Below are 25,091 nucleotides of genomic sequence, written 5' to 3' on the forward strand. Positions count from 1 at the left end.
GGAAGAATGCCAACACTCACAGTAATGGTGCCAATGGCTGCACAGAGCTGACCTACTGTAAAAGTAAAATGTGCATGTCAGAATAATAAACCAGTGGCTCAAGAGGGCGGGCTGAAAGCTCCTATATGTATATAATACATATCATTCTTGAAAATTCTAATGTTCTTGGCTGACACTAGACCTACTAAAAGGGGTCTGTTAGCGAAGGAGCTTGTCAGTACAGCAAAACACATCATTTCTGAACACAAAAGAAAAGGATTTTTCTTCGTTTCATTGTTACTAGTGGAACAATATTATCACGGGGACACCATCCACGCCATTGCAGGTAAATTAAAAAGGGAAATGTACTTTTTGCTACAATGCCAATTTGGTGAACTGAGTATGTTGCTAGTTTAACCGCATCGCTGCTGCGGTGATTTTTGCGCTGTGCGGCTGTTTTCCGTTTTACATGACGAGCTCAGCTCGTCATCAGCACACGCCACCCGTGGCTGATGACGAGCTGAGCTCGTCATCAGCAGCGAAGGGGTTAATACAAAAGATATTTGCAGTAGTTCTTATATGGCCAGATCTAATCATCGTAATTGGCAGTCTCTGACATTTTTCGGTGGAAGGACAACAACAACAAAAAACAGTCACTGCAGAGCAAATAAATGATAAGGATGAGTAAAATCACCGTAGCAATAATTTGGAAATCTTCTTTGAAGAACTGTGAGAAGTTGGCCTCGTATATGATGTTTACTATTCTAGTGAGCACCTTGCACCAGTCCAAACGACCCTTATGGTGATTGGTTGTAAGTCAACCTTATAGACCAGCTATCCTATTGGTAGCATGGACAAAAGCAGTCTTAGGCTAAACTCAAGAGGGCATGTGAAGCCAGCTGTTTTACCGTATGCAATCCTTTTAACATCAAATGAAAGGACACCACACAAGTTATATATTATAACATATATGTATTTATTACTAGAATAATCCCCTGTACTCTTTATGAGGACAGAAGCAAAAGCTTTAAACAAAGAACTTCATATAACATACAAAAGTTGCACAAATATGGATAGGCCCTGGTGGCCACTCAAACCATATACTAAAATAGTGGTACAAGAACCACGTCACGAACAATGGTAAGGCCTAGGGCTTTGAGAATCGCTGGGGCTATAGTGGACTAACAAAGGTTAGGTCGGGGGAGGCCCACAGGATGCGGGTGCAGGGTCTATAGGCACACGCGTTTACCAATAGAAGTCAATGGTGCGTAAAAGTTAGAAAGCTATAGATTTGTGAGTCTTCCAACTGGAATAGAACTTAACCACTTAAAACTAGGGCACTAGAGGTGTAAACCACTACAGGAGCACCGGAGTACTCTCGTAACCTCACCCACAGGAAGCGGGTGCATAGGTGTCAAAGTGCGTCGGGTTTTGTCGTGGAGTTCTATGGAGCCAAAGATGCTGCAGGCGGCCAGGAGAGAAGAGTCCGGTTGGATCCAAGGGTGGATCGAAGATGCAGAGTACCTGAAAGCAGAGGGGAAAGAGTCTGGGTCACTAGCCAATGACCATGATGGAACCAGGAAGGAACCAGGCGATGTCTGGTTGCGATCAGGTGCTGTCGTGAAGTTTGTCTCCGCTGCCATGTGGACCAGGAAGGATCGACGACTACCAGGAGGTGGGCACGGGCTGTCCCACAAAGGCTCTGGCTGTCGGCGGTGTCGGTTCTCTAATCGGAGTCAACAGGCCTTGGCAAATGCAACCCACGCAGGAATCGAAAATGGCTTCTGGATCAGACCAGCAAGGTCTGATGAGCTGCTCCTTTTCATGGGAGCAAGGGCCAGTCTGGAGCAACTGGGCCAGTCTGGAGCAACCAGACCAGCAGTGTAAATTCGAAGGTTCGTAGTCACAGGGGCCATTAGCCAACGGGCAAGTGACCGGACAACGCATCGAGCAGGAAAAATACAAAAGGGCCCCACGCAGCACTCGATGAGTGTGGTGAGGTGATCTTCGGAGCAAAAGCTGCTCGGGGCTGCGGCTTCTCAATCCCCAATGCACAGCTTCGAGGGTGCCTCGGGAGCTGCACAGAAAGCACTTCGCTGGCTTTCCAAGATGGCCGGTCCCACGTCTCACGTCGCCTCCACGGGTCTCAGCTTTGCTGGGACTGTGGATCGGGCTGATGGAAGTCTGGGAGTCAAGGTCTTGTCGGTCTCTGTCGTTCGAGCTCCGGCGGGAGCAACAACAAAGAAAACCTTTGAGCGCTGATGGTGCCTGCTTGTGCAGGGTGGTCACTCCTTGACCACAAGGGAGAGTCTTCAGTCTTCTACGTCAAGTAGGATGTCGAAGGGTCCAGAGTTTCATATCAAAGATTCAGTCGGGATGATCTAAAGTCTATGGGCACAGCTCCTACCTTTATTCAAAATCAAGGGGCTGGATCACCTGCTAGGTCCCTCCTATGGGTGGGACCCAGGAGGGGGGTGGTTAAACCCCTTTCCCTTTGTCCAGTTTCGCGCTAGAGCTGGGGCTGGAGTGCCCCAGCACCGGTTTGAACTGGGCTTTGCATGGGACACCTTGTGTGCCCCAGGCAGTGTCTAGTTTCATTCAGCCCTCCGAGCCCCAATCCACTATCTCCTGTCTGGGTGGTGCTAGCACCTCCCTGTGACAGGAAACCTTTTGTCCAGGCCTCCCCTGCCGGAGTTTCGGTCAGCAGCAGGAGGCCAGACTTGTGTGTGTGGCAGCAGCATCCATTTTATGATGCGGAGGCTCTGGTTAGATTTAACCACGTGTAAGGAAAGTACCAGGTCTTCTCCCTCTAGGAGGATGGAATGGTACCCCTGTCGCCAGGACTGGCGGGGGGAGGGGGGGGGGGGCGGGGGTAGTATTCCAAAGCGTATGACACCTTACACGACATGTTTTGATAAAGCCAAACCATAGTTAGCATTTAACCGGGAGGTTCATAATACACTTAAGAGTATATGGTATGGCAATATCCTAGAACAGCTATAAGGACATGGTTCCGAAAGCTGCAGACAAACTCAGCTCATGCTAGAGCACCATCTCACATAAAACCTAGCACTCTGCCTCCAGGATTGTTAAGGCCTGCCATAGGAGTGACTTATAGGTGCATATGTGTCCAGATATAGGTTTAGACATAGGTATACTATATCTAAGCAAGGGGGGATTACACCACCTTGCCCCAGCTGAGTGATCAGCAAGTTGTGTCAGTTTGGATGGCCAGCCAGGGGTGGCAAAAGATATGCTGCAGCCCCCTGGTAGGTCTTGAATGCACCTTTGTCCTGGGTACCTATAGTACACTGTACAGGGGATGATAAGGTGACCCAATCCCAATTGGTGATGTACCTAAAGTACATGGTTGTGAATTTAGAGAGAGAACAGCAGGGCTGTGGGTCTGATAAGCAGGCACACAGCCACACTAAGTCGAAAACCAGTGAAGCAAAAAGCAAAAAGTGGGGTGACCATAGGAAAGCAGACCCTACTCTCCTACAAGAACCAATACATATTTTCCACTGTACACAAGGATCATTTGAATGCAAAACAATTGAACACAGTACAACAATGGCTCTTTAGTAGTTCTCAAAGTAAAAGAAAATGTATTTAAACCGGATTACTGGTACATCACTCTGAATGAACTGAGAGATAAATGACAAATAATTCTATATTCCATCATGCAACATGGCTGGCATTAATTAGATGCCCCAAGGCTGGTAATAACATTGAAACCATACCACCCAGAGCCAACTTCAGATCCGCTGGCCTCCCTGCGATCCTCCCCCATCTGGACAGTGACACCACCAGACTTGCTAGAGTCCTCAATATCAAAGTTTTGTTCCGAATCCTCGGGCCGGCGCTTTTAGATGTCGAGGTGTCGCATACAAAGGTTGTGCAGTCTTGATTCCAATACGTGCTTTAATCCTCCAATAGCCACTAACTGCCTCTTTACGTAAATCTTGAGGATATTTCTTTCATCCCTGGTTTCTCTCTTTGTCACTATTTTTCCAACTTTCTCTTCCTCCTTCTTTCAACCTGCTGTGTTTTTCTTTTTCTTGATCTGGATCAACGCCTGGTGAGGAAAAATAAGGGATGGAGCCCATAAATGAGCGCTGGTGAGGCCCGCCTGCAGTCATTGCCTCAAGTTAAGCGCTGCACTTAGGGCATTCTTCCAACAAAATCATAAAAGGCATTTCTACAAATCTTTCCAAAACAAACCTTCTCTGTGGCCTAGCAGGCAATAACAGCCAGCACTCCACCTTCCTGGCAGAAAAATGTACAGCTTTAAAAAACTAATGGAGCACATAAAGCTGGGAGAATGCCAGAATAAAATCATGAAACGCGAAAACACCAGGGAAAATCCTCCTTATTTCTACTATGCACCAATGCCAGGTCACATTTGCTACCACGGATTTGGCTCAATCCTACAAATCATTTTAACCAGTGCTCAGCAATATAGGAGGATATTTATACAGAGAACTTGGACTAACAAGTGAATAAAACCAGAACTATGCACATAATTTGTAATTAAAGCAGGTATTAAGGAGATCAGTTCAGAGAAGAATACTTTGATAAAGGAGGTACTTGGAGTATTGCAAATAGAATAAGCAGGCATTTATTTCTATCTGACTGATACAAACTTATTCAAAGTTCAAAAACTTTATTTCGGTTAAAGGAACCATAAAAGTATACATTAACAGCATCTCAGTAAAATGTACATTACATGATGAATAAAACACACAGTTTTCATTGCAGTACAAATACATTAAAAGCGTATTAAATTTAAAATAATAGTGAAAAACACATTAAAGAGCATTTTGTTGTTTCATATAGGTACCCCTAACATCATACCCTTTCACCTACATCACCTCCCCTACACTACACAGTAACAACGCTTTTAGGATTGAATCTTCACCTAGTTCTGGTCCTGGGGGTAGAAGGAGGGTTTCCCTGAAGAATGGCATTCTAGGACTTTATCTTTAGACTGACACAGTATGACTGAATATATTCATAAGGGTTCTTGGAAACCAGGCTGGGGCTACATCCACCTGCATAATATCTACGTGCAAGGTTAATCCCATACATCATCCTCAAACCCAAAAATGGCTTATACAAGAAACAAGCGACAAAGGAACCCTAAATAATTGTCTGCGTAAATATAGCACCTCTTGGTAGAATAAGCTAGAGGGAGCCAAGACTAGCCGGCCAACACAATGACCAGAGATGCTGAGGCTCTGGCATGCAGAAGCTCCAGCTGACTGTGGTCTAAACATCCATTGCGGGGTGTCCAACTCGAGAGGAGGATGGGGTCCTACACCCTCTTGCTTCAGGTAATGGGGTTAGACTAAACCTAGAGGGATTCTTGGCTTCACACCTACTCACATGCTAGGTACACTTATGTACATGTAGATAGGCATTGTAGGAGTACGCACACTTTGTTTTATCATGCATTTTATATCCATGTATGTGTTCATGACTATTGCAAAATCGTAGAACTGTACTATTCTTTTATATTCACTGTAATGCTGATCATATATCTCTGCTAATGTCTAACGGTTGTCGCAGCACATATATTTTACACTGGAAGAACAACTGTGCAATTAATACTTATTGTAACACACCAACTGTTTGTTTTCTGCCCTACTCTTTGAGATAAACTAAGTGAACACGAGCAACTAGCGAAACGTAGTACATTGTTTCCACAATCCTGGGGGATCAGGGTTGTCATGTTCTAAAGTTGCCAGAAACTATACCCCCGATAAGAGGAGATTATAGTGGCACTGTTTGCTAGCTAATGCACACAGGCTAACATACTCGGTGGGGGTGCTCAGAGTTAGTCTGCCACCTATCCTACAGTATAGGTTATCCAAACGCGCAGGTCCTGTTTGGGTAATATAGGAACTACATGACAATTTCACTACCAGGAAATGTAAAACTTAAAAGTACATGTCCATTTTTAAATACACTGTACCCTGCCATTTGGGGTGCCTAGGACCTACTTTAGGAGTGACATATGTACTAAAAAAGGAGAGTTTGGACGTGGCAAGAGGGTTAACTTGCCAGGTTAAAATGGCAGTTTAAAACTGCACACACAGACTCTGCAATAGCATACCCGAGACATGTTTAAAGGGTGACAGAAGTGGGGAGCACAATCAGTGCTTCAGGCCTGCTAGTAGCATTTCATTTACAGGCCCTGGGCACATGTACTGCACTTTACTAGGGACTTATACGTAAATTAAATAAGTTAACTGTTGATAAGACAATGTTACCATGTTCAGTATAGAGCACATACACTTTAGCACTGGTTAGCTTTGGTAAATTACCCAGAATCCTGAAGTCAGCAAAAAATGAGCCCAGAAGGTAAATAGTCAGGGGAAACCACACAAAGGAGGCCAGGCCAAACAAACACTTATTTACCTTTTGAAAAGAATGAGTGCAACTATGACTTATAAAAATTACTGCAGTTCAATCAAAACCAATCAAACTCGCTTTATTCGGTTTATCCATACAAATCATAGGAGCAAATAAAAATACAGCATTAAAATTATACATTTTCTTTTTTTTTATTTAATTTTTATTTGGTGATTTACAATTGCAGATACATAAAGAAAGAGAACAAAGATCAGACAAAAACAAAAAAAAATACAACAGTGTTATAACGAGGGTTCAGAAAAAAATCATACACATTTCAGAGAAAGAGAGATATTAAGGATAAAACATAGAGAAGAAACAACAGATGATTAAGGCAGTATAGTCCTGGTTACATACGTTTAGCCACAATCTCTATTGTCATTGCTCCAATTTTCTATTGGTTTCCAAATCTCAATACAACGTGCTCTAAGCTTTATCCCTTTACATGCGAAAATCGCCTTTTCTTGATTGTACATACCTAAAAGCCTAGACAACCAAATCTGAAAGTTAGGGGCATCAACATCCTTCCAGCGGGCTGTTAATATGATTCTATATACAGCTGTGCTCAAGAAGAGTGATACTTCTTACGCCTTAGTATGATTCAGATTATTGCTTATTGAAAAAATTATACATTTTCATCGGGTTAAGTGAAACACCCCTGCAAAGAACCAGGAAATATAAAAGCAGACTTTACAATTGTCCAACAATTGAATGTGCAAGCAAAGCGGGTCTCGCTTGCTTAAAATTCAAACTCACAGTTTCACCAAACAAGCCAGCTGTAACACCCCGGAACTTAGCACGTTAAAACGCAGATGCAAACAACTGGAAAGAAAGTGGCAATCCAGCAGGAACAACACAAACCGAGCCACCTTCATGTCGGCTTTGAACAACTACCATCACTATGTCAAAGCTGTGAAAAAGGAGCCCCTGACACGCCAGATCGAGACCAGCACTAACCACAAAGGAACTCTTCATCATTGTCAGAGAGTTCACCTGCCAGTCAGCTACTGGAAACGTTATCCCCCTCCTCACAGTAACACTGCGATACCCTTGCCAACCACTTCCACAACAAGATAGAAATCATCCCCAATCCAACAACCTCCTCAGCATCCCATCAACCACTGCAGCCGACCACCCGCTCACCTCATGGGTGCAGCTCAGTACAGCAAACAAAAATATTCTAATGAACGCTATCCACAAGGGAGCTCCTATTGACCCATGTCACCACCAACTTTTCAACATTGGAAGAAACTAAGTCAGCTGCCAGCTCGTCACCATCCTTAACTCCTCTGTCGCCACTGCTACCTTTCCTGATGCATGGAAACACGCAGCGGTCAGACCCTCCATCCCCTTCAAGAAACCCTCTGCAGATCCCAACAAGCTCCAGAACTAACGTCCCATCTCACTGCTCCTGTTTCCCGCCAAAGTCCTGGAGAAGGCCAGCAACCTCCAGCTCATCAAACACCTGGAGAGAAACAACCCGCTGAATTTCCCAATCAGGATTCAAAGCCAATCACAGAACAGAAACAGCCCTGATCGCTGCAGCAGACGACATTCGCACCATTCTCGACAGAGGAGAATCAGCCCCCCTGATCCTGCTCGACCTCTCAGCAACCTTCGACACAGTCATTGACCGAATGTGCCAGATCGAAATCACAGACAAAGCGCTCAAATGGATGGCATACTTTCTCATGGGCTGCACCCAGAGGATAAGTCTTCATCCCTCCACCTCTCAACCCAAGCACACCATCTGTGGCGTCCCTCAAGGCTCATTCCTCAGTCCAACCCTCTTCAACATCTACATGATATCACTTGCAGACCATCAGAACCCATGATATTAACATGGTCTCCTACGCCAATGACACCTAGCTCCTCCACTCGCTCTCAGCGGACCCCACGGAGACGAAGACCAACTTTCCACAACCTTATGAAAAACAGCCTGGATGAAGAACTGCCTGAAGCTCAACATGCACAAAATGGAAGTACTAATCTTTGGCAGACACACCTCCCACTGGAATGATTCTTGGTGGCCATCGGAACTCGGACCCACCCCCACCTGAAAGACCATGCCTGTAACCTCGGCATCATCCTGGACAGCGAACTCTCCATAAAACATCAGGGCAACGCTGTCTCCTCAGCCTGCTCCCACTCTCTCTGCATGCTCTGCAAAGTAGTCAACTGGCGCCCCAACAGCACCAAGAAAACTTTTGCACAGGCCCTCATCCGCAGCCGGCTGGACTATGGCAATAAACTATATGCAGGCACCACCACCGAACTCATGACAAGATTCCAGACAATCCAGAATGCAGCAGGCTGATTCTCAACCTGCCTAAGAGGACCCACATCACCCAGCACCTTAAAAGATTTCCACTGGCTCCCTTCCAGAAAAGTTGCCAATTCAAGCTCCTGATCCACGCTGACGCAGTCCGCCACAACCACAACCTACCTGCATGAACCACAACCTGAATTTCCACCTTCCACCCAGGAACCTCCGCTCACCTTGCCCTCGCACAGATACCACGTATCTGCCGCTCTAGCACCGGAGTAAGTGCCTTCTCCCAACTTGCTGCCAAGTCCGAGAAAACACATTATTCCCCTTCACCTCCACCTCTGTTTCTTCACCCTCACTGGAGCCCTTCAGGACAAGGCTCAAGGCCTGACTCTTTGACCGATAATGCAGCACAGCGCCTGGATAACCTCTCCTGTGATAGGAAGCACTATACAAGTACCGCCTGATTGACTGATTGATAAAAGTAGATGTAGGTACTCTTATCTCAAATTAGGGCAACTAAAAACAACATGTAAAGTGTAAAGTGTAGCAGCTATATCACATGTGCACACTACAGGTTCTGACAATTTATGCCAACCTACCAAAAGCTGAGGGAATAAATTTAACTAAAAATAAGATAGCAATTGTTTGTGCATAATAGGCGTATCATATGCTAAATGCTGTTCAAATTGACCTGGAATTTTAACAATCATGCATCTCATGCATCTCAGCCTGAAGCGTTCCTCTCTTTTTTCTAATGTGGCTATGTGTTAAAAATTGGGGCATTTTCCTTTTACTGGAGCATCATTTGAAATTCATCAGATTTATTTTTCTTCTTCAGTACGAGTCATGGTTTTAAAACGACAGTAAATAGAAGTCAATATCAAATAGAAATGAATTACTCATCATAACAAGGCGTTAATTGTCAGAGTAAGATAGGGAACTACTTGGGAAGCATTTGTTTTCAGTTGATCACTCCTTCATTCCTCCAGTTTGGAATATAGCTGAAAACGAATTTCTAGTAGCAACTCGTCAACCATTGTGTGGAGTTTTTTCATATAGCGCAAACTAGACCCAGAGGTATCAGAGCACTTTATATGAGCATCAGTTAGGTTACAGACAGAGACATCCATTTTTGTTAAGCGCGGGGAGATTAAGGGATTTTCCCAGAATCCTAGAATTATGAGTGTCCCTGCCGAGACTCAAACCCGGTTCCCCAGCTCGGAGGTCGACAGCCCTAGCCGTTAGGCCATATTCTCTCCCCCCAACCATTAATAGGTACCTCTAGGGTCCTCCAGCCTTAAACTTAAACATTTTAAAAATTGCCCTTCAATGATATCTCCTTCCACTTCAGCACGCTACAAAATACTTGAATTATGAATTAATCACTCAAAAATCCCTATATTCAGCGCTCTGTTGCTCTGAGCTATGCTGAAACTTTATAAATAGCAATACATACCTGCACCATATGCTAGGCAGAGTCGGGAACACCAGTGGTTCACGTTAAAAAAGGGAGAAGCATGTACTAGGAGGCGCGGTCAGCTTAAGTTTGAGCAAGAGCTGGCTGCTAGGAAGATATCTTGTACCCAATGTTTTCCCATGAGCATAGGTATGAACATTGGCATGTCTTGGTCTGTGTGGGATCATTAACAAAATACATATTTCCTGCGGGGGTCAGGTCATTGGGGGGGGAATAAAAAAATAACACTTACCTTTGTGCCGCTGCCTCTCGGTCCTCTTCACCCGCTTCCAGGGTGGGAAGCAGGAACAAGATGCACCCAGCCTTCCAGACTCCTCTGGCAAATCATGATGCTGATTGTAGCATTGTGATTGGTCTGAGCACTGTGGTTGAGTGCTCAGAGAGGGACTGGGGGCCTGTGCATTTCTCCACCCAGGCTGTCCAAGACGGACGGCCAAACTGTCATGCGCACTTACAGAGTGCCACTACTCTTCCCCTTGCTCTTCTGACACAGCCCAGCCCCACCCCTAACCTGCTGAGCAAGGACAGAAAAATAAAATGATAACAATGCGTTATTATCATTTAAGTTTTACCTTTTCACCTGCTCACAGAGCAGTGGGCTGGCACTCCTCCGCCTGAACGTTCAGCTTAGTCACTGATAAACCAGGTTGGAGAGTAAGCTCAAAGCTGTTAAAGTACGAAGTGCAGAAATGACGGAGTACCTAGCTTCAAGTACTGGAGGGCTAACGCTATTTCTAGCATTGCAAGTAACAAAGGATGCCCCTTTATAGACAAACAAGTCTTTCTTTCGATTTCTCTCCAAACTAGGTGTCTTCAAATAATATTAGACTTCCTGAAGACCATTTGAATGCTCTGTGCTCTTAAGTATTTCCACACCTTAAATGAGATTAGTAAAGTGCACTGCTTGCCACACATCTCATCCATTTTCAGAGGTTAGTCCTACTAGAAATATGCCTGGACTAGTTTGTCGAGCTGAAGAAAGATAAGCGTTCATCAAACAGAATAACGACATGTGGCAATGCTTTGAAACCAGTGGTAAAAAGACAACGCAACCAATGTAGAAGGTATAACTTCAAACATGGCACAATGACACACCAAGAGAAAGGCGCATTCTCAAAAATAAAATAATCATTTAATATCTGTAAAATCAGAAAGTATGATCTTTAAATGGTAAAAATCAAGACAAATATTTCTTTAAAGTGGACAATTTAGAAAAAGTAAACAATATATACTTTCAGTAAGCAGAATATGCTGACAATCTCTTTTTTTCAATATGTTTAAACTGTCAACTCACTGCATTAATAGGAGGTCTTCGGAAGTAGAATGGCTGTTTCTCCAGTGCATTGATGCAGATCAGGTCTACATCCAGCGCTGTGCAAGCAGTCTTTTTTTCACAAAGACAAGAACAGATGAATAAAACTTCAAATATTTTTACCATTTTATATTTATGAAATGTAAAATAGGATGGTTTTAGGAATAGTTGCAAATCTCACATTAAAGAGTTAGTAATACCTGCAAATCATATTTAGTAACATGCTTTACAGAAAATGTCTAAGTTCATTCTTCACACAAGGACAAGAGTAAGGTGATTCACGTCTGAATTACTTTAACAATTTAATGGACATATTTGTGTTTTTAAATGATGTATTAATCTTCAAGGAATATCTTTATAACACAACCACTAAAGTTACCCGCCAAAGAAACAGGCCGCTGTCAGTACATTCTATGAGCAGAATTGTCTTTGCAGAGGTTGTGGTCTGGGGACTCCTTGGGCTCCCAGACACATACTCAGTGGGTCCCAAAAAGTTTAGAAAAGTTATTAGCAGAATAATTAGGTACATATACACACTAGAATATATCAATTAAATTGATCTCCTTTGCTTGAGTAAGAAGAGCAGCTGCGAGTACAGTCATCGGAATCTAGTATGGAACATTATTGGCGGTAGTTGAAGCAGCACTGGTATTTGCCCAAAAAGAGAGCATGTATTAGAAGCAAAAACAAAAAAGCATTTGCAATGCAATAGGTCTCGCATTATGAAAGTTTGAGCTATTGGTCTTGTAAATGACAATGTTTTTATTTATGTGTCGGTTTTGAAAATAGCTAAATTAATAGCTTTGTCATTTACAATGCCACTAGCTATAACTTTCGCAAATGTGACACCTATAGCATTTGTAATGCAACATGTTTTGTATTTACGTGACTTAGATGTATTGATATTACAAATAACAATGGCTTTTATTTTTTTAAAATAATTAATACTTAAATAAAAATGATTCTAATGTATAATGGCAATAGCTTAAACTTTTGTAAATAACTTTTGTGAAGATTATGTTCAGTGTATTTTATTGTGATGAAAATCCAAGAACAGAAGTGATATAATAACATCTTTTTGTGACATTTGTAATAAAGCTTGAAACATTGAGAGAACATATTTGAACCAGTTGTTGTTGAATGGTTGCAGAGATTGATGCTGTGATGGCGCGGAGTGATGCAGGGGTTGCGCCGAGGGATGCAGGGGTTGCGCCGAGGGATGCAGGGGTTGCGCCGAGGGATGCAGGGGTTGCGCCGAGGGATGCAGGGGTTGCGCCGAGGGATGCAGGGGTTGCGCCGAGGGATGCAGGGGTTGCGCCGAGGGATGCAGGGGTTGCGCCGAGGGATGCAGGGGTTGCGCCGAGGGATGCAGGGGTTGCGCCGAGGGATGCAGGGGTTGCGCCGAGGGATGCAGGGGTTGCGCCGAGGGATGCAGGGGTTGCGCCGAGGGATGCAGGGGTTGCGCCGAGGGATGCAGGGGTTGCGCCGAGGGATGCAGGGGTTGCGCCGAGGGATGCAGGGGTTGCGCCAAGGGATGCAGGGGTTGCGCCGAGGGATGCAGGGGTTGCGCCGAGGGGTGCAGGGGTTGCGCTGAGGGATGCAGGGGTTGCGCTGAGGGATGCAGGGGTTGCGCCGAGGGATGCAGGGGTTGCGCCGAGTGATGCAGGGGTTGCGCCGAGTGATGCAGGGGTTGCGCCGAGTGATGCAGGGGTTGCGCCGAGGGATGCAGGGGTTGCGCCGAGTGATGCAGCGGTTGCGCCGAGTGATGCAGGGGTTGCGCCGAGTGATGCAGGGGTTGCGCCGAGTGATACAGGGGTTGCGCTGAGTGATGCACGGGTTGCGCTGAGTGATGCAGGGGTTGCGCTGAGTGATGCTGGGGTTGCAAGGGGAAAAAACGAGTCTAACAGAGGGCAGAAGGGCACAAAAAGCGAGTCTAACAGAGGGCAGAAGGGCAGAAAAACAAGGGAAAACGATTCCAACAGAGGGCAGAAGGGCACAAAAACGAGTCTAACAGAGGGCAGAAGGGCACAAAAACGTGTCTAATAGGGGCAAAAGGGCAGAAAAACAAGGGAAACAAGCTTCGGGTAGAAGGCATTAGTGCACTCGGATTTAAGAGTAGATTGAAGTATCCTCATGAGGGCAGGAAGAGGCAGCCTGAGAACAGGGTGCTCTGCGAGGGGGTAGTTATGAAGCGTTTAAGTCGGCACGAGGTGCATTTCAGAAAAAAACGCGGGAGAGCGCGGGAACATTTCTGAGGTGAAAGTGGGTGGTTAATGGAGGCAAGAGCTGCGTACATGCTACGGGTAAATGTTCCTTGAACAACATGAAACAAAAATGCATTCATAACGTAGACAGACTACAATGCTAGAAATGACAGCTTCGAAACTTCAACACACCAAACTCTGCTGAAATAACGTCTAAATTAGTTTATTACAGGAAAACGAACCATAGAAAAACGGAAACGTGTGTATAGGCATTGATGTGGACAGTTGAAAGCAAGAAAACTGTACTTGGATGGAAAAAGGTCACAGTAAAACAACAAACAAAAAACAGCAGCAAAGACTGCTTACAAAGGTAAAACAAGTACGGGAAATACAAGCGACCGGGAAATGCGCTCTGCTTTGTAGTGAAGCAGGGAGCGGGAGAGCGGATCCCTTTGAAGTAGCTCACGGCCTCGCGGCCGTGAAAGTGAAAGCAATTAGGGGGGAGGAGAAGTGAGGCCGATGCCTTGATGTGGACGCGCGTTCCGCACTAGTAATCAACACGCACTGTCCAAAATCCGCGATGGTTTCAGAGCTTGGATTGCCTACTATAATTATCGACAACAAGCATTGCTAAAAGCAATGCTTTAAGTCGAGACCTAAAAAGTGATACGCTAGAGTTCAGCATACTGGTTTGCCACTTTAAAATAAAGCTATATTTTGCCCTCAGCTTTTTGCACCACCCCCTGTGTTGGCATGCATTCCTTAGAAAAGCATGTCCAGAATGAGCTGAGTTCCCTCTAGTTCCTGTCCGTTTCATCCAGTTACTCTTATGATGGATGATCCTCACATGACTTCTAGGCTGATAAGTGCTTTTGCATGTGGCTTACTATTCCCCTTGGTGGCTTCTCCTTTCTGCGTCCTACAGTATCCACCTTTTCATACCTACTCGGGTTTCACGTTTTCAGAGTGTGATGCTCCTCCCTTGGCATGAACAGTCAACCATTGTCCCCCCACATGGTTTTTCCCACTGACCTTGAAAGGACCAGTTCTACCCCATGGGTGTCGCAGAACCTTCTAACACGGTCGGCTGCTTTTGTTGCAATGAAGTCCCTTTACTGTTGGCATCCTCTTATTTGATTTCCTGGTGTTACACCATTACCAAAGCGCCTCTACTCCCCATTGCACGGTCTCTGCTCTTCCATCTGAATCGCTTGCAATCCCGGATGTAATGTTGCCTGCCAGCACCATTTTCCCATTAGTTGCCAGTGTGGTCAGCAATGTTGTTAGAGAACTTAGACCTCAGTCTTTGTTGATCTGCTATACTTCTTTTACCATGAGCGTCATCATGTCCACGAATCCTTATTACCACCAGCTTTTATTTAATATCGTGTCCACAACAACCGAAATCCCAACGACTTGGGTTCATCTCAGAGCCCTTGTGGGTTGCAATTGCCATCTTTGCCTTACAGCTCCCCCAATACAGGTGTTCTTAAACCATTGGCACTATGGCATGCTGGCATTCCTTGACAGTAGAAGTTTATAGGGAAGTATGAGGACTGGCACTGGTTTACATCAGAATGGAGTACAAGGATGAATAACAAAAAGTAGATTAAAACCTGCTCAACATCCTTTATTATCTGGGTACTGGTTGTTTAAGAGGGTGCTGTACGAAAACAATCAGCCTTACTTATGTACACACCATGGCACCTTGCAACTTCTGACATCATGTGATCAACCTTACATTGGTCAGTCAGAATACACCCAAGTGCAATGTTTTTCAAAATGATGATATTTCTCTGCATTACAGACTGAAAAATAGCATTGGGTGTGAGTAGTTTATCCAGAGTGGAGGGAAAATTCTCATCCACAGGCTGAGAAGTTTGTGATGATTCTGTCGGGCTTTCAGTTGGCTTATGGAATTTCAAAATGAAGTGTCAGGCTGGCGGTCCCTAGAGCAATGACATAATGAACTAAAGAATCTGCCAAAGACAAAACACGACTATACATATGTTTTACATAGTGGCAATCGTGACTGTGTAGTTCTGGCTCTGCTGCCCATTCTATTTGAAAGCATTTTTTGATACGCTTATAATTTTTTTTACCCCACGCACGAAATTGCACACATAAGCGCCGTAAAAGCGGGGGCTAAATAAAATGGTCATTTGCTTTGGTGCCGTTTGATCAATCGGTTTCAAGTGTGGCTAATAGTCATCAAGTGATACCCAGGGCAGGCATATTTGTTTTTTTTAACCATCCAATGGAGGGTAGGATGGTCAAAGTTAAAGGGGAGTAGGAAGAAAATATTTTTGATTTACTATTAAATTTGATACCTTCTAATGGACCCGAACACAGTTTGGCAGGGACTTAGCACATGTAACCTCTTAGTATATTTAAGTTTGTGCAGGTCCGGCAAAGGGGAGACAGAGTCAAAAGGGGGTGGTAAAGATCGGCACAAGATTTACCACAAGCTTGGAAGGTTTGGTTTTGAATGGGATGTTACCTTTTGTGCTAATCCACCAGAGGGGGGCAAAGTTCATGGAAGGGGGTGGGGGTCAATACGATTTTCAAAGGCTTATAACTTTAGCACTCTTTGATATATCTGCATCAAACATGGCAGACAGTTAGCAGGTTTACACCCATTGCAGTTATTTTAGGTTTTGTGCAGATTAAAATAGGGGGTGGAGTTAATGAAGAGTTATAACTTTAGCATCATCTGATGGATCAGCGTAAAATTTGACAGAGACTTGGCATGTTTAGCCTAATCTTGGTTCTCTCAATTTCAAGCACGCACATCAAGGGTGTGAAGATTTTAAGAAAGTTGAAATAAGTATTTCTTTGCTAATAAATCTGGCATTGTTTGAGGACTACAAAAAAGATTTGGCTCATGCTTACCAGTTTGCGCTTAGAGTCATAGTGGTGGGGAAACAAGTGGCAAAAATAAACTTTGTTAATAACTTTGGTGCTGTTCAATAATTCTGCATGAAATTTGGAAGCTAGAGGATCAAGACCAGGCAAGCCATGAACAAACCCCAGCTACACACAGCTGAAGTTGGTTGGAATCAGGACCTGCCTGAAGTGTGTTCACAAAACAAAATGGGCACACGGCAGGCTGTGTGCAGTGGGGAGTTGGGTGGTCATGGTGGTTCGAGCACAGGGCCTGCCCTGCACCCAACCCCTGCAGCACATAGCCAAACATGGCCATGGTTATGCCAGGAAAGGGTTTAAAGGCAAATGCTATAAGTTCTTGCATTTGTAACATAGGACGGTGTCTGTTACATTTGCTAAGCACATTAACAAGAAAGAAATGCCAGCAGAAGTTAGCCGTCTTTGACTCCTAAATGTTATTCAGGCTATTTTAATACGCAGAAGTTCACTATCTAATACACAAATAGGTTTATAATCATCTGAAAGGTTCAAATACAGGGCAAGATTCTAGTATGAGTCCCAAATAAATCGGTATCAATTGAAAAATCCCTCACATATGATTTGTAAGCTTCCAAAATATTCCAAATATCCATTAAATTTCCGTGACTAACGCAGAAGTCAGGAAGACGTGATCGGAACGATAACAGAGCCGGCCCAGAACAAAGCAGCGCGGTTATCCTGAAGTGGTAGACCTGTTCCACACAACGCAGAAGACTTCACCAGTTAAAAAAACAGAGTGAACAATGTGCTCCTCCACGAAGAGGTGAAATTCCAGCCAGCATAAAAGACTATCTGACTTATACTAGTGTCATACTCAGGGCTGGGAGCTTCGGTGAAAGACCTTCTTTGAAACCTCACGGTCCCCACACGAAGGTCGAAACGCATCGGCACCCCACCACACCCCCTCCTTTTCATTCAATGAGGCCAAGAGCATCGAAGCATTGAATTAAAAAAAACACTAAAGACGTTCCAGTTTAGCCAAGTATAGGAGGCTTTACTTACAAAATATATCCAGGCGGGACGCCTAAACTGTGCAAAGGGGAAACGGGACTTACTTCACCCCACCGTGAGGGCAATGGCACAAAGACGCTGGCACTTGTTTCCTCCTGAGTGCAACGAGCCGTGAGGGGAACAGCAGAAGGAACTCCAATTCCCGGCAACCCTTGCTCTCCCGTCCTGACGCGGGGTAGCACGCCAGGACGCGCACTTAAATCACCTCCATTCTCCCGCAGCGCGGGACGCCTAAACTGTGCAAAGGGGGAGCGGGACATACTTCACCCCCCCCCCCGTGAGGGCAACGGCGCAACAACGCTTTCACTTGTTTCCACCTGAGTGCACCGAGCCGTGAGGGGATGGCAGAAGTAACTCCAATTCCCGGCAACCCTTGCCAGGACGCGCACTTAAATCGGCTCCATTCTCCCGCAGCGCGGGATGCGTGCGGGCCAAGGGCGGGCCTGTCAGTGCCCGGAGGAGGCCGGGCTGGGCCACCCCTCTAACTTTTATGGACGGAAGTTTGTAACCTACATGTAAGTCTGATAATTACAAACTTGGGTAGCCGTTATTTATGCCCTTGTTGATGCTTTTTAAGGGCCAATTATCTATCTTTTATTTTGTACAGTTTCATTTGTTTGTAATATCATGGCAAGGAGAAAGACCGCTAAACCGTTCATTGAGAAACCCTGTACCCCGATTGACTCATATTTGGTTAAAGTGGTTAATGTTCTCTCAGAAGAAATAGACCGTACTGAGAGGCGACTGTCTATGGGTTCTAGCTATATGGGTGGAGAACAGGGGAATGAGGTTAGGGCCCCTACCAGTCCTTCTAGTGAGACCAGATTTTATAAATCGATCAATCACCCATTGCTAGTTGAGGAGTCAGGCACTGATGCCAATAATGTTGGCGGTATTAATGGGGACTGCACTTGAATATCTTTGACTCTGACTATTCCTGAAAGCCCCCCCACCCTTGAAAAAGACCAGGGGATGTAGAAAGAATATCCTAGAACAGGGGAATTCTAATCCTAACCCTAAGTTAAAAAAGTATAAAAAGAATAGCCATATTGGGAAACCAGGTCTGCCTGTTGATAACCTGTTTAGACCAGACCCCCCCACAGCATGGTTTAACATTAGCGGCCTCTCTGTCAATAACAAAACCTCTGAAGTGTTTGCGCTTGAGAGAGGGACACAACAGGGGTGCCCCCTCTCACCCCTACTTTTTGCGCTTTCATTAGAACCACTAGCTGCTTGGATCAGACAGGACGTCTCCCTGAAAGGGATACGCTGGGCTGACGGATGGGAGGACAGGATCTCGCTCTATTCGGATGACATCCTCTTATACCCAACGAGACCTCGTAAGTCCCTTATAGTGGCCATGGACATCTTCACCAGCTTCAGGAGGAATTCAGGATACAGCATCAACTGGGGCAAGTCCATACTATATGCCCTGCAGGGAATCCCTCCGGTCGCCCCACAAAACTGCCCGATTACAGTGACCACTGATGGGTTTCGATACTTTAGGATTTTTATCTCCAAGGAAAAGATCACCAGATATGAGAGGAATCTCCTACCGCCCCTACAGCGATTTAAAAGGGACCCTGCCTCCTGCGGAAGCTCCCACTGTCCCTCCTCGGAAGAGCGGCACTCTTCAAAATGATGGCGCTGCCGAGATTCTTATATGCCCTACAAAACTATCCGGACTTGGTCCCGCACTCATATTTTACGGCCATTGAGGCCACACAGAGAGAGCTGTTGTGGCCACACAGAGAGAGCTGTTGTGGTCTGGAACACCTCGTATAGCCCTCCAAAAACTGACCCTGGGGTGGTTTGACGGAGGCATAGCGCTCCCGGACATCTGTAAGTATTACTGGGCTGCTCACCTTGCAGCCATCAATCAGGGCACATACTGTGACGGTAACGACCCAGGGTATGGCATGGATCGCTGGCTCTAGCCGGGGGGGGGGGGGGGGGAGGGGGGGAAATTCGAGGCGGCGCTCTACTCTAGGCCTGGTAGGTACCAATTTACCGGGCCCACCCAACACTCGGTACAGCTGTGGCACATTGTGCAGCGAAAGTTGGGATGGACTGACACCCTCACGATGGCTCCCCCTCTATGGGTCTCAGAGAAGTTAGGAACGCTGGGCCGCACCAAGGGGTTCTGTAACTGGGACCTCATAGGCATCTCCCGCATTCAGGACCTGTGGGGCCCGGAGTGCGTGGTGTCCTTCGCCTCACTCTAACGCACTTACGAACTGGCCCACACAGAACACTTCAGATATTTACAGGTCAGGCATTCCCTCCAGGCGAACATCCCCGCGGGAACACAGCCCCTGACTACTCCCCCTTGGAGGATAGACTCCTAGATGGTCACCTCCCCAACCATGCCATCTCACTTACATATAAAAAAAATCATTACCAACTCCCCAGACCTGCTGCTGCCCCTCAAAGGGAAATGGGAAGTGGGTGGGCTGGAAATAAATGAGGAAGAATGGAGGAATGCACTTGCCTCCCCTAAGGAGGTAGCCATATCGGCCAGGCTCCGGCTGATTCAGCTGAAAATTCTGCACCAAGCATATCTCTCAGGAACTAGACTGCAGCGCATGGGCCGGAGTGAGGATGGGTTTTGTAGGAGGGGATGTGGGGAGGTAGGGACATATTTCCATATACTGTGGGAATGCCCACTGCTAAGAAATTACTGGGCCCGAGTGACCCGTTGTATGCAAGAGGTGTGGGGGGTGGAGCTTCGAGTGGAAGCAAAGAGGTGCCTCCTAAACATAAGGGAACCCACAGATCTGCCACCCTGCGGGAAGCTATGGGTGACACTGGGGTTTGCGATTGCTAAACGGAACATAGCCAGGCAATGGGGGGCAGCCAGACCTCCTAGATTGGGCTCCTGGAAGACTGATATTGACTGGCGCATGCTCCAGGAGAAAACGGTGTACGTGGCACGTGGATGTCCACGGAAATGGATAGAAGTGTGGTCCAACTGCAATGAATACAGAGGCAACATCTGCGAACCCCCACAAATTGTTCCGATTGACCAACCGCTCGCAATGTAAAAGTATTGTGATTGCACTATTCCGAATATTTTCTGCACTGAGTATATTATGTATGCTATGTGATTTTCCGAGATGCACATGTGAATGTTATTTGCTGTGATTGAGATGACCAACACTTATTTTATGTTGTTAATCAAATAAAAAGAATAATAAAAAAAAAAAACATTGGCGGCCATTTCTGACAAAGTGATAGAGCTTTTATGGCCGCTCTATGACAAACTCGACATTTCAGCCATAGAAATTCATAAGATTAGTGGTTCCCTGGCTAAAGTTAATGGTAAACTCCAAAACGAGTCGATTAGGATCCAACAGAAAGATGCTAATTTAGGACCCATTAACTTGATTACTGCCCAGATAGTGAACCCAGTAATAATTCTAAGGAAGGGAACCCTATCGTTGAGGCGGTAAATGGGAAAAAAGACGCACACATAGTAACAGGAAAGTCAACTAATAATCATAGACCTGTCCCACCTCAGAAGGAAAGAGTAGAGATTAAGTCAGGTAAATTTACTACATTTGATCCCGTAAAGCTTGATGGTTTAAGAACACTAGCCTTTGGGGATAGAAAAACAGCCACGTCTGTAAACTTGCCTCCTGAATGTGGTGCCTAGGTCGCAATTTTGGTTAATGTACCTAAACTCCAACTCGGACAGGTAGAAGACCATGGTTCACTTATGAACAAAGTAGTGTTTTAGTTGACCAATAATTGTGGATACCCAATGGAAGGGGCAAGTCAGATTCTGACCAACACGTAGAGTGGGTTGGATCGGACTCTTAAAAAATGCTTTGACGATGATTGCATTATTATTAATTTCCGGTCTCCAAGGTAGGCATACAATACTCTTAATAACGCACCACCACCTTCCCCCCGGGAATGTAATACTACTCTTCTTCCTCTAGGGTATTTCTATAGACATTTAATGGTGACGCAGGGAAATGGTAATCAGCCTAGAAATGGACCTCTGCTAGCCCCCCAGTTTCCTACGCTATCTAATTTTGCTATTCCATTAGCCAATAGATACCAAGCCCGGAGTAATCTTGATACTAACGATTGGCGTGAGGGATTTATACAGTCTAGTCAGGCAGAACGGGTAGGGTATGTACTCAAAAGCTCTATAACAGGAACCAAGAACGAAGATGATTTATCTAGAAAGGCCGAATTATGTGTGATAGAGCAGGGTCGAATGTTACCTACAAATGTAACATGGATACCAACCACCCCTAGTGATTCAGAATGTATGTTAACAGAATCAATTTCCACTAGCGAAGTGGCGGGTCACGAAGTACCCTTTCGGGAAGCTCATGAGGTTAATACTGGTAATGGATATCAAGTCACCACCTGGAACATCTCTGGTTTCAAAAGCAAAATAGGTACACAATCATGGTCTAACTTTATTTTGGCCCAACATGATATCATACGGTCTACAGGAGACGTGGAACATTGAACCAATCTATGTAGAGGGTTTTACTTCATACTGGCTCCCAGCTCAGGTTTCCCCCTCGGGCAGAGCAAAGGGCGGTCTCTTGATCTTGATCTCCACCAACTTGAATAGATATAAGATTAAATGTTGTACTACTGTTGGTACCCATTCCCAGATTATGTGGTTGGTATCCCCCGTGGGTAAAGATGTTATTTTGATCAATTTTTATAATAATGTGTTCAACTCTTCCCGCAGGTCAGTTGTCTATGCCCTGGAAAGGGAACTTGATAAGCTGATTAGCACCATTAGGAAATCGATTATTATTCTTTGGGTTGGTGATTTTAATGTTCAAGCATGTCCACTATCCCTGACCAAAGTTTGTGGGCACAGGAGGGGGGGAAACTGACGACGACTGTTATATGCATTTACCCCATTGTGAATACAGCACAGCTTTAAATAGTGTTATTGCTAAGCTGGATTTAGAATTATTGCACTGTACCACTGATAAACATAATGTGAAACGTCCTACATTTACAGGCAGAAATGCAATGTCCAATATTGATCACATCATAACTTTGTGTAATAGTGTACACCTGTTTTCATTACCCTGGATAATGGATCAACCAACTAGTGATAATAATAGTATTTCTCTTTATGTATTATTTTGGGGTTTTAAAAATCTAACTGGTGTCTCTTAAAGTCAGTGCATTGCCCCTATTAGACCGAATGGTTTCCGGATAAAATGGGCTGGCTTGGACCCATCCAAAATCCAGTCTGATGTCATTATACAATGCCAGAATGAAATCTAAGTTTGTTTAGGTGATGAGGTTGATCCACAATTGATGCTTGCCAATTTTACTAAGATTAATAATGTGGTTGAGAGCCTATTGACGAAACCAGAGCGCGAAAATAAAAAACCTAAGGTGGGCTGGTTTGACGGTAATTGTACAGCGGCTCTACATCATCTTAAACAAGCCCTGGGTTGTAACCCAAGATACCTGGATACAATTAAGGTCTTACGTGCAGAATATGCTTCAGCCCTAAAAGCCAGAAAAGTAGAGCTTCAAGAAATAGCCTGGGAAAATTTAAGTCACGCAGCTAACACTAAAAACAGTAAATTGTTCTGGGATACGGTTAATAGTACTTTCTTGAAGGATGATCATATACCAGAACTCAATTCCCATATTAACTGCAATTCCTGGGTAGAACATTTTTTAAACTTTCTTAATCCAATTGATAGAGATGCCCTATCCATTTTGACTACCCAATTTCCCCACTCACTGGCCAATAATACCCCTGTCAATTAGTATAGAGGAGGTCACTGAGGGTATAACTAGTAGCAAGGGGGGTAAGGCACCGGGTCCTGACAGGGTCCCGATAGACCTTTATAAAAACGAATTGGTCCTATGGTCCCCGCTTTTAACCAGAGTTTTTAATGCCGCTGTTGAGACCCTATTCCCATCATCATGGGGCCAGTCAATAATAATACCAATCCATAAGAAAGGAGTAAAAACTCATGTCTGTAACTACCGTTGATTTTCCTTACTAGATTCTTCTATAAAGATTATGAGTAGGGTCATGCTATCAAGATTAGAAGCTTGGGCTATAGAGAAGTCGATCCTTATACAAGTGCAATTTGGCTTTAGAAAAGGAGTTGGCACACTAGAGCAGTGCATCAACTTGGATCTCTTGATCGGCAAGTATACCCTAGCAAAGGAGGGTAATTTATATTTCTGCTTTGCTGACCTCAGCAGCGCTTTTGATTTGGTAGACCACTCTATTTTATGACCCTTATTGCTAGAAATGGGTGCTCCCAAAGAGATAGTTTATTTTCTAGCAAGATTATATGGGGAGCTGTCAAGTAAGGTGCGGTACGGTTATTCAGGTGAATATACCCCCCTTTTTAAAGTTAAAAGAGGCATCCGACAGGGCTGCATGTTAGCTCCACTACTTTTTTCATTGTTTATCAATGATGTAGATGCAGCCCTGCAATTGTTTGAGTCGGATGCACCGAGGGTGAATGGGAATTCCATTCCAAACCTCTTGTACGTTGATGATGCAGTTTTACTTTCTCGACCCCCTATTGGGTTACAGCGTCTTATTGATAATTTAATTGTTTTTATCGATAAATGAAAGCTTTTAATCAATAAAACTAAAACTTTTGTTATGGCTTGCGGCGAGAACCCAATAACATTTAGATTTTATTATATACAAGGCTCTAAGGTGTAGACAGGTAAAACATTTTGCTATTTGGGTATTACATTTGCGGGGAACAGGTCATGGGCACAGGAACAGGAAAATGCCTGTTCTAAGTTGATGAGAAATATTAATGGTATTTTTAGATTTGCTGCTAAACTGGGCAACCAACTTATCAAAGATATGATGACAATCTATGAGGTAAGATGTGTTACTGCTGCACTTTATGACGCAGGTGTTTGGGGAAATTGCCAAGGTAATGTATTACAACAAACTGAAAATTTCTTTTTAAAACACTTGTTGTGTGTCCCACCATCGGCCTCCACGGAACGTATTCATCGTGAAGTGGGCATTAAATATATTTCAGACTTGGCTTCATTACGCCCTCTCCTATTATGGAAATCTATATGGTCGAAAAAGGAGACAATGTTCACCCAAACAATAATATGGGACGGTCTCAAAACTGAGAACTTTTAAGAATACCTTGGCTTAATTACATTTTTTGCTGGTTTAAACTCCTTTTTAATTGTGATATTTGGTTGGATCCTGGGTGTGCAGACTCTGTTGCCAGAACGGAGATAAAATCAATCCTATTAGCCAATAAAACAGAGGCCCGCTCCTGTGTAACTAAGAACCAAACAATTCTATTTTTTATATGCAACTGGATCTTAAACAGGGTTTCCAAACTTATCTGTCAGTCGTGACATGAGCATCACACCGATTTGTGTTGACACGCCTAAGAATGGGTACTGTACATCATCTTGTTAATTTCCCAGTTATGAAACAGTGTTCTGTTCAACCATGCCCATGTGATGGAGTTTTCCGACAAAGTT

The 25,091-nt window shown here is 44.6% G+C and overlaps 1 protein-coding gene across 1 annotated transcript in view; it reads right to left on the reverse strand.

The window, feature by feature from the left end:
* RPP30 (ribonuclease P/MRP subunit p30) overlaps positions 1 to 25,091 on the reverse strand; it is a 144,915-nt gene that overhangs the window by 74,688 nt on the left and 45,136 nt on the right. The window contains exon 6 of the mRNA XM_086921976.1: positions 11,440 to 11,529. Coding sequence (XP_086778102.1) covers positions 11,440 to 11,529 — 90 coding nt within the window. The remainder of the gene's footprint in view (positions 1 to 11,439; positions 11,530 to 25,091) is intronic.

This window comes from Lissotriton vulgaris, chromosome 5 (assembly GCF_964263255.1).
Source record: "Lissotriton vulgaris chromosome 5, aLisVul1.2, whole genome shotgun sequence".
Classification (NCBI taxonomy): domain Eukaryota; kingdom Metazoa; phylum Chordata; class Amphibia; order Caudata; family Salamandridae; genus Lissotriton; species Lissotriton vulgaris.